We start from the raw sequence: 10795 nt of genomic DNA, 5'->3' as shown, positions 1-10795 counted from the left end.
CGTGTACTATCAGGGAGAAGGCAAGAAGTAAATATTTGTCAAAAGCAAAGAGGCAGCTGGCTGTCTGGGGGACTTTAGAGTAACAAAACTGTCGCTTTAACAAGCAGCAGAGCACATGTGGTGACAAAACATTTAAGAGACAGCGAGAGAGGACAGAGGAAAACAAGCAGACAGCTATTTGTTTTTACTCCTTGCTTGTTAATAATCAAAAGAAAACCTGTGTCAGTAAAGCCTTCAGGCTAGAGTTTCATTTGCTGCCAGCCATTATAGAAAGTAAAACAAGAGCACACGAAGAACAAACAGAAAGAAGTTGGCTATGTTTTTTGTGTAGTTATGATTAGTGTATGTAAATATGCTATAACATAACCAGCTCATTGGGATTAAGAATAGCTCACATGGCTATATGTACTGTACATATCCCCACAATTTACAAATATTTCAGCTTTGGTTTCTTCATTTTTTGCTGATTTCTTAATAGTTCCCTCTCACTGTTCTTAGAATACTTAAAACCTGGCACTTAACAGCAGGAAGGAGAAAAAAACATCCAGCAATCAGCTGGTAAATATAGTGAAGGGTGATGTAACAGAGTCAGAGAGAGAGAGAGATTTCTGTTGCTGGTGACTTAAAAAAGAACTTAAAGGGGACTAAATGCTTGACTTAGATTGCCCCAGTAACCAGAAACACAATATCTGATGAATGCCGCTCTGGTGATTTAATGATCGTCTCAGAGGTGCAGTCTAGTGTTGACCACTTTGAGAGTAACTCAGTACTACTACACAGGGGTGTGATTGTGTTTCAGGGAACCCACACTACTCCCCTCCCTGCTGCTGCTGTAGCTAAGAGCAGCTAACACGTCCTGTTTCCATATGTTCACTGTGTGTATCGTTTCTCACTGATACCGCCTTAAACCATGTGTAAGACAGCAGGCAAATGTGATGATGCGCTTATTTTAGCAAATGCAGATTAAGTGTAAATATAAGGAAACTAGAGCTTGGGAAGAAAAAACTAAAATAGGACATTGGGTCAGTAAAACACAAGATGTTTCATATACTGATAACTTGTACTTTTTTACATCATTTAAAAATCAAAAAGTGTCTATTGTAACAAAAAAAAAAACATATGTATTGAGGTGACTCGAATACAATATGCCATGGGACTGGAAATATACATAAACCTCCAGCATTTTATTAACTTTTAATAACAATAAGCAAATTCATGAATAAAACAAAACTTCGAGTGTAGGTGATCGCTCGTATTACAAGTCACAGCATCTTTCTGCAGGTTGTATTCTTATGTGTTGCCGATGAAGTCCGGTCGCAAGGTGAGACAACCCAGGCTCGTCACCATGGTAATGAGCCATGCTGGACCATCAGCTGATCATCAGTTCTTGCTGCCATGGCAACAGCCACGGCTCCCTATAGGCTGTTGAAGACAATATGGCTGTGGTTTTGTCTTGCAGTGGTACAGATATGAGCCTGCTGGACTTCATGTTTATATCAGGAGAAATTTAACTGATGAGACCATCATGCAGAATTGTGCCTTTTTAATGTTGATAATGTGTTACATAAATTTATACGTCTAAATATTTAAGCAGAAGCAAAATAAAAACACCAATTTGTTAAGTATGACTTTAGTGGGTTAGCTTGCATTGCCTTTATTGGTTTACCTACATAATTTATTCTTATATCATTTCGAGTAGTACTTTCAACAGGTACACGTTAACAGGTGGGACGGCCATCGGCACTGATCTAATAGAGAAACTGTTCCACCCAGTGGATCTTTTACTTCACTTCAGCTGCTTTCATTGCAGTGCACAGATTTTTGCTCACTGCTGTCGGAGTCAGTTTGTGACAAACACATGGACTCGGCTCCCTCTTGTGGCCACAGGAGAGAATGAATCTTGGTCCACATTTCTGCACAAAGATATCAAGATCTCTAAATAGGGTAAGTATATAAAAGAGTAGGACCCCAAGCAAAACTTTTAACAATCAAATCTAAATGATTTTTAATAGAAGTGGATGCTGTCAGTTATTTTCATTAGAAAAATTAGATGGCACACATAAAAAGCGTGTAAATGGTTTCGTATGGCGTAGCTTCACTGAAACCGGAGGTGTGATATGAGAGGAAGTGCGACATCCTTTGTTGAGTGCACGAGAACGGGTGGAGTCCGACCACTTCCCACATCATACTGCTGCTAATGCATCCGCAACTGTGTGGTTGCTTTCTCTAACCTTTTTTCACACGGTCTGAGGCAGAGGGAAACAAAACACACAGGCAAGGCCCGAAGCTGCGCTGCCAAAAGAAGCGAACTGAAACTGAGCCACCTGACCTCAGTCAGCTTGCGTATATTGAACTCTGGTTCCCAGATTAACCCCAGCTGAAGGTCACAGTCACTGTGGGCAGCTGTGCATTAGATATTAACTGAGTGAACTTCTGTCCTTCATTCGTGCTCTTTGCTTTTTCCCCCCCTGCCAGTGATTGCAGGCTTATATTAAATTATGTAGCAGACTGTATCTGTGTACACTGCATCAACAAGGACTTCCAATAAGGAAAAACACAATAAAGTTGACAGCTCATTAAGGCTGTATACAGCCTCCCTGTGACTAATCACTGCTTCTTCTCTTCGTGCTGCCGAGCAAAGCCTCGAGCTTTAATAAGCCGTCACCTAAAGTAAATATAATACCAGCGGACATTCAGTCTCCTGTTTGTTCGGTAGCCACAACTCGCCGTCGTTCCCCGCAATATAGAAGGTACACCGAGAGATAGATTAAATGCCAGGCTCCAGAAATAGCAGCAGCGGCAGCAGCAGCCCATTTGCTCTTTTCCATGATGCTGGCCACCAGATAACATTTACACCTGGCCCCAAAAAACTAGGTTAGACAACGACAAGGGAAGGGGCTTTTTTCATTTTATCGTGTCCCCTCTTTTGAAAAGACCTCTTTCATATTTCCTCTTCTCTCTTGAGCCCGTCGGCCTTCATTGTGCCACTAAAACTGCCTCTCAGTCTGGACAATAATCCGGGTGGACAATAAAGTAAACTTTTTTCATATTTGCAAAATAACTACATTATATTAAAAAATGTACAAGTGCAGTTTAGTTACAGTCTTGGAGAACATCACAGCTTTATCCATATCCCATCCACTATAAGCCATCCATCTGAGCTGTGAGGCGCTTTCGGATTCAAGCAGCTGCTCCACTTAGACGGAGCAGAGAATGAATGGAAATAACATATAACAATGTATAATTAGCAGCAAGTGGCTGTGACCTCTGCGCAAACACACGCATGCATGCTAACAACAGTAGAAGCCGAGCAGACAGCCGGCTGTTAAGGAAAAAAACAAAACAAGCCAATAAAACAATCTGTGGTTAACCACGTTAAACAAGATATCCAAGTCATTTGTTTTGGTTTACTGCACTGTGGAAGCGTCTGTTGCTGAAGCGTCTTACAAGAGAAAGCCGGGAGCCATGACTGTGACACAGAGCTTCACTAATAGACACAGAAAGATCAATCCTTTAGACTGATTTCACATCCTGGGTATCCACCTCATGCAGACCAAAGCAATCATCTGATCCGTATCATGCGATGAACAGCTCTATGACTGCTGCGTCAAATATCCTGAAGTGACACTGTTTTATTACAGTCTGCTCCAATACACTCTGATCTGTGCTGCTTTTATCAACTTCCCCTTTAAACTAGATTCAGTGCAGTCCACGCTACTTTACTTCAACCCATGTGAAGTTGAGTAGACTCGCAGACACGGCGAGAGCTGCTTGTTTTCACCGTGTGTGCACTATTTCCTGTTTAGATCCCCATTAGATACTCTGACAACACAAGAGAGATGCTCTCACTAGGCCAACAGATACCTCAGAGCACCTTAAGCGGACAAAAAAAGCAATATGAACTTATTCATAGCAATCGAATCAGAAATCTGCTTTTCAGACTTTAATAACTTCTCGGAAGGAGGAGAAACTACTCCATTGGTTTCATAAGATCTCAGGTGTTACGCAACAAAGTGCGAGCTAATATAAGAAAAAAAATCCGATTTAAGAATGTAATAAGGAAAAATAGACCCACGAGAGAAAAAGACTGCAGTTACTCACCACAGCTTGCGCGGCATCGTCACACAGTATTAAGAAGCCGATCAGGCGCAACCTTGCCCCCTTTTCGTCCTCTCTCTCCTCTATTATCCCTGTTTGTCCACTTGTGATATTCACTCACCCTCAGCACCACTTGAAGACAAAACAGATGCATGTGTTTGCTCTCTCTCACACACACACACACACGCACATGCGTGCACACACACGCACACACAAACACTGGCTTGATTATACAGGTATTAATGAGGTGACGGCTGTACGGTGAAGGAGGAGAGATCCTTTGTAGCATCCGTGAGCAAAGAAGAGGCAGAGGGAGACCGGGATTAATGACAGAGGAGAGATGAGACATGGGGAGAAAGAGCTTGAGCAACAGAGGAATAAATAGCACACTCTGAACCAAGGGCAGACGGGACGGAAAGGGGAGAGGAGAACAAAATAAAGCCCTCACACCTGCTGCAAACTTTGAAGTGTGCAATCCAACTGATGTTTTTGCTCCTTTGGCCTCCATTCTCTTGTTTCCTCTCCTTCCCCCTTGTGGCTTTACTCTCCTGTACTGTATATCGCTGCATGTGGTTTGGTTTTTCATTTTCATTTTTTTAATTACAGAAGTTTTGCAAACCAACTTTCAGGAATATCCTGAAAGTCATGAATTATGAATTCAATGTATGAATAATGTCCACGTCCTCAAAGTATAAATTAAAGGGGAATTTCAGGAAGATGCTGTTTGCATTAAAACAGCAACAGTGGATCAGACTTGGTGACCTGTTGAGGCAGCTCCCCATCGTTTGCCCTATGACAGCTGGGATAATGTCCAGCCCTGCCCGGCAACCTGCATTGAATAAGTGGAAGATAATAGGTAGATGGATGCTAGTAACTCTCACATTTCCTGTGACCTGTAATGATATGATTCACCAGGATCACATGAGTAATGAACTCACTTGCATCAATTCATCTACACCTCCGTCCCCATCAACAAATCATCGAGATACTGCATAATGTCTTTTGTACAGACTGTCTTCTCCTTTATTTCCAGTCCTACAGTTCCTGCTTCTGCACTGTTTTCTTACATCTAACGCCTGGATCAAACACACACGCACACAGGTTGGTTTTATTCATCGTTCGGGCAGACCAGGAGCTCCAGCAGAAGTCACGACTCACTCATTGATATTCAGACCCACTACAGAGTAGATGATCTAATGACACCTGGCCATGCAGGAGACACTGAAAGTGTGCACAGCTGTTTGTATGTGAGAGAACAGATAAAAGAGGAGCCCTACTTTACATGTTACGCGCTAACCTGCTTTCACTTTCCTGTTTAGAACAACAAAATGATTAAGGTTTTACCATAGCAGCATCTGGAGCCCTATTCCACCATTTCAAGTACTGTTCATGCAAACCTTTTACATTCTTATAATGCATCCTAATAATAATTTTTTTCACATAAGTTCATATAAACCCAGAACTCGGGTTTGTAAAACAGAGAAAAACATGAATAGAAAAAATATCTATGTGCCACTGCTATCAGGCTACTTGTTTCCAGTTCAAATCAGCGTGTTGCAGATATTTTGTTAAATCCAAACTTCTAATCCTCGATTCTGCGATTCCAACATGCTTTGTTCGTTTTTCTTTGAAGATGCAGAATCATTAGCATGACATGGAGGGGTTTTATTTTGTCATGTCTGACTATGCAGACAAGGTCTGGCCACCACCAAGAATAACAAAAGTCATGCTTAGATATCTAAAATATGCTCAGTTCTCTAAGGCTATCCATCTGGCATGATTAAACAGATGGTGCCATCACGGCACCTATGGAGAAAAGAGAGAGACGTTGGTAAGAAAAGTAGAGTGTGTGGTTCCTTTGGTAAAGAGAAACGGTGTATGTGCTTAAATATGATGGCTTTGGGGTATAGATAAAGATAGAATTGACACACACAAAAACCCATCATCTGTCCTCACTAAGGCAACTTCCTGTAGCAAGGCTTGCCGGTGGTTTGTTTCAACACAGAGAAGCTTCACATACCCTCAAAGATTGCCACATGAATAAAGTACACAACTGTGCAAGTGGCATTCACATCATCACATTCTCTGCCCATGCCCCGAATGAAAAAAGGTAAAAGCAGAAGCAGTAATTCTACACCTCAAAAGTTCACAGCACTGTGTAATTTTCACAACATTGTTCCTCTAAATTTGCAAAGTCACTGCCCACATTTAAATCCACAGGAGACAGCTTCTGAGAGGTGTGAAACATGAACCGGAACTAATAACTGTTTGTTGAATGCTGTCGGTTCTTATTAATAAAATTAAGACATCCAATCTAAGAGTTAACAACACCATCTTAGCTCAACTCAGCCACACAAAAACAAAGCAAATGGTCAGAGAGCTGCAGCTATGATAGGTCCTTGTTAGAGAAAAATAAAGGTCTGTTACAGTACATGCAAAGACATTTCATGCACCTGGTGAGATTTAGACCACATTTAAATGCTACAACCCACATTCAGCAATCCAAATCCACACAGAGAACATCTCAGTCCCTCAGTAGATGGACGATGGTGGCAGCCAATTAATTACCATGCCTCTTAAAGGCAGTGGTTCTTCCTAGTATCATCCTTCACCAGTGTGCTTGAAGAATCTCAAAAAACCTTAATACATCTTAAATGTATCTTAAAGGCTTTAATAAAGGTTAATATAATGCCTTTAATAATTCTAGCATGTGTCTCAAATGTCTGTATTCGTTGTGCAATGAGCTATAAGCTGGATTTAATTACTTATTTTTAGATCGTACAGCCCAAACAAACCCTTATGGAAAAACCCAGAGAACGCTGCTTATGCCAGTACATAGTATTCAAAAACTGCAGTCACACCTGGGAGCCACAGTGCAACCACAGAATTTACCTAGAACTCACTCGAGTACTTGGCAGTACAGGTATCTGCATGAGAAACTTCCTCCTTGTACGGGTATGACCTGCCAACAGGTACAAGCTGGCAGTGAAGAGAAAGTAAATGAGAGTGAATGACAGAAATCAATTTAGAAAATCTGTCACTCGGACCGGGAGTTGGAGATTTGTGTAAAGAGGTGTATACTGAATTTTTATGTGTCTAAAAAAAAGATTCATAGCTCTGCTGGGACTTTAAAGTCCATCAGTGTGATGGACAATATGTTTATCCGATGTTTTAAAGGTCTTCAGCTCAGTCTCAGCATGTTTGCAGAAAACATGGCTTTGTGCTTGACGGACACATTTCTGAATATTATCTGGAAGTTGTGGTGATTGGGCAATTGGGTTCAGAAGAGAGAATAAGATTTCCAAAATGACCCAGAGTGCTCATGTAGGCTGTCAAAGGAATAGACCACACCAGGGCGGCCCAGGCCTTTTGCTTTATGTCATCCTCCCTCTAAAACCTCTAAAAATAACAAGAACAACAACAACAAAAAACACTTACCGTGCTTTCAGTGCAGACAGAGTGGACTTGTCAATCCTGGAAAAGAAGCAAGAGAAGGCAGACACACACATAAAGAGGAAATTATTATTGATCATGTCTCTGATACAAATTGCTCCAAGCAGCAATTCAATTCTTTAGTCTAATTGCTCCTAATTTACTAAGGACATAAGCACAGGAAGGCAGGCAGATAAAGACGGTTAGGAGTGAGATTTATGTCTCCACGGGACCCCCGTGCTTCTGTGGCTTTAAAAAAAGAAAGGGTCATTAAAATTGTGGTTGCTTCTATTTGCCTTAATAGCTGCGGCAGTGTGAGTGTAAGCAACTGGCATAGACCAGAGCCTATGACAGACAGCCTCGTTTAACGAAGTTACCTCTCTGCAAACTGATCGACGTCTCAGTGCTTCACTGCACACTGGCCACACTACAAACAATTCACAACATTTCATTTTTGGTGCTGCTGTTCTCGTGCGAGTCATTTGAGGCTTTTCCATAAAGGAAACTATAAATATGTCAAGAGTCTTAACTTAAGGTTTATTTTGTGTGTTCTTATCAGCAAATGCATGCTTTACCGCAATCTACGCAGTGCCTAGCAGAGACATTTTAAATATCATTTGAATGTTTTACCACTTATTTGATATCAATAACAGTGCAGCATTACAGCAGCATCAGATCAGAGATAAATACTGTAAGCTCTTGTGATGTTTCACCGTCATGCAACAAAAAAGCTGATATTCAAATGTCAGAACAGAAAGCTTCTTATTTAGCTGCAGTTAGTTCATCATGTTCCTAAAACAACTACTGGACTTTATGACTGTGCTGTGACAGATGAAATACCCTCAGTCACACTGTAACAGAGCAGCAGCTGAAAATACACACCATCTATATTATGGCTCAATAATCCACCAAATCATACAATTTATTACAGGTAAGGGGAAATGATAATATATGTTTGTTAAAACATATTATGAGAGCAAAATCTCATCACCAGACCACTATATATGCTCACCAGCCACTTTGTTAGGTGTCGCTTGCTAGCGTTGGGTTTAGACCTCCTCTGGCCTCCAGAATTTCTTTTTGTGGTACATATTTAACAAGGTGCTTGAAACACCCGTCACAATTTTTGGTCCATACAGACATGACATCATCACACAGTTGCTGCAGATTTGCTAGCTACACATCCATGATGTGAATCTCTTGTTGCACCACATTCCAAAAATGCTCCATTGAGCTCGGATTGAGATCTGGTGACTGTGGAGGTCATTTGAGTACAGTGAGTATTCTCATGTTCAAGAAACCGGTTTGATACAGTTTGAGTTTTGTGACATAGTGTGTTATTCTGCTGGAAATAGCCAACAGAAGATACAGTGGGTACACTGTGGTCATAAAGGTCAGCAGGTAGGCTGCTCAGGCTACTCAGGTAGGCTGTTGCATGCACAGATGGTACTAAGAGGATCAAAGTGTGGCAAGAATATATCCCCCACACTGTTACAGCGCCACTACCAGGCTTATATGCTGATACAAGGGAGGAGTGATCCATGCTTTCATGTTGTTTAGGAAAAATTCAGACCCTGCATCCACAAAAAATAATCATTAGATCGATTGTTTTTTGTTTGTTTTTTTCAATCTTACATCATCCCGTTTTAGTGAGCCTGAGCGAAGTATGCTCTTCTGCATACTATGTTTGTTAATAGTAGTTATTTGAGTGATTGTTGCATTCCTATTAGCTTAAAGCAATTTGACCAATCTCCTGTGAACTTTACATTAGCAAGGCCCATAGAACTGACTTAAATCACCTCACCTTCCTCATTCTGATGCTCAATCATCATGTCCACGTATACATGTCTAAACGCACTTAGTTACTGCCATGGGATTGGCTGCTTAGCTATTTATGCTAACAAGCAGTTGAATATGTGTACCTAACAAAGTGGCTAGTGAGTACATTTTTCTTATCCAAAGAAAGTCACAGATGGTCACCATTGTTTGGTAACAGTAAGCTCAGCGTCCTCCTCACCTCTACATTTGATTTTACATTTACTAATGTGCTGATTAGCAGATGTTCAAACAGCTTCCATTTATCTATATCTGCGTCTGTGATGAACCAAAAAATGTTCATATTTGTGACTAGATGAACTGATAATTAAATACTACAGATAGAAGGTAAACCTAATGTGACTAAGATTTTGAAACTGCTCAAAAGCAAAACACTGTAAACAGCATTTTAAGGAACTTTACAGTAGTATGTTGTCAGTTTGCATCTGGATGCGGTTACATTTAAGCTCACACCCAAAATGAAGAGGGTTCAACTTCTCGGAAGAATCAATTTGTACAATATCTAAATACTTATATGCTGATGTTCTTTGTTTACAGCTGACAATGTACAAGAATTTCACCGGATGCTGCAAGTTCATTATCATCAGACCTGTGAGAAGTGTATTTTCCTGTCACACCTGCCTAATCTTAGCAGCATACAAAACACAATCTTGTACATTTTTAACAGCAATCCAAAAGAAAAGAAAAATAATCCCCCTTAACATATCCCTTCATGTCACACTGAGCATTCAAAGGAAGAAAATTAGAGACATTATTCCATGAGCTTTAACACGTGGAATTATTGTTTGGTTTAAGAATTTAAGAAAATGCTGATACAACTTTTCTTTTAGGGAAATATTTTTTTCCCAAGGATTAAAAAGACTGGATCTCTAACAGAGAAGTATCACAGAGAGACATTAGAGGATATTTTAACTAGCAGAGGAATTATCATACTGTACATGAGACTGCACTGTACTTGAATTGCACTTGGACCCGTAACCCATTATCAGTCAAAACTAAAGCAGTTGTGGTTTATCTAAACCTTCTGACCACTTAATTCTATTTTCTCGCTATCACCATTGACTTATGACATTCTTTTTAAAAATTAGTGTACCTGAAATCTTTTTTTTTTTTGTCCAACTTTTTTTTTCTGCAAAACACAACATATTGCACGCAAAGCTGCTGCTGCTCCTCAGCTCTGTCTGTTCGAGGTTATCGCAGCCTGTCTGGCCTATGCTGCATCAGCCCAGCTGGGAAGGTTAAGTGCTCTGAAGATGTGCTTCAGTGTCAGAATGACTAGCAGCAAGGGAGCCAAACGCACAAAAACACTCCATCCGAGTGTGTCACAGCATTCAGTGCTAAATGGGCTTGCTGGCAGCTTCTTTAACGCTGCATCATGGGAACTTCCCTCTGCCAATACAGTAGGAGAGCATTACCAGAACAAGCTGCG

At 40.7% G+C, this 10795-nt stretch overlaps 1 protein-coding gene across 1 annotated transcript in view; it reads right to left on the bottom strand.

The window, feature by feature from the left end:
• rap1gap2a (RAP1 GTPase activating protein 2a) overlaps positions 1-10795 on the bottom strand; it is a 96056-nt gene that overhangs the window by 68752 nt on the left and 16509 nt on the right. Inside the window, exon 2 of the mRNA XM_013915215.1 lies at positions 7537-7572. Within this exon, the coding sequence (XP_013770669.1) occupies positions 7537-7572 (36 nt within the window). The remainder of the gene's footprint in view (positions 1-7536; positions 7573-10795) is intronic.

The sequence above is a fragment of the Pundamilia nyererei genome, unplaced genomic scaffold (genome assembly GCF_000239375.1).
Source record: "Pundamilia nyererei isolate P.nyererei 1_Seehausen unplaced genomic scaffold, PunNye1.0 scaffold00272, whole genome shotgun sequence".
Lineage (NCBI taxonomy): Eukaryota > Metazoa > Chordata > Actinopteri > Cichliformes > Cichlidae > Pundamilia > Pundamilia nyererei.
Note: the sequence above shows the minus strand (reverse complement) of the source record. Positions and strands in the feature narration are given on the sequence as shown.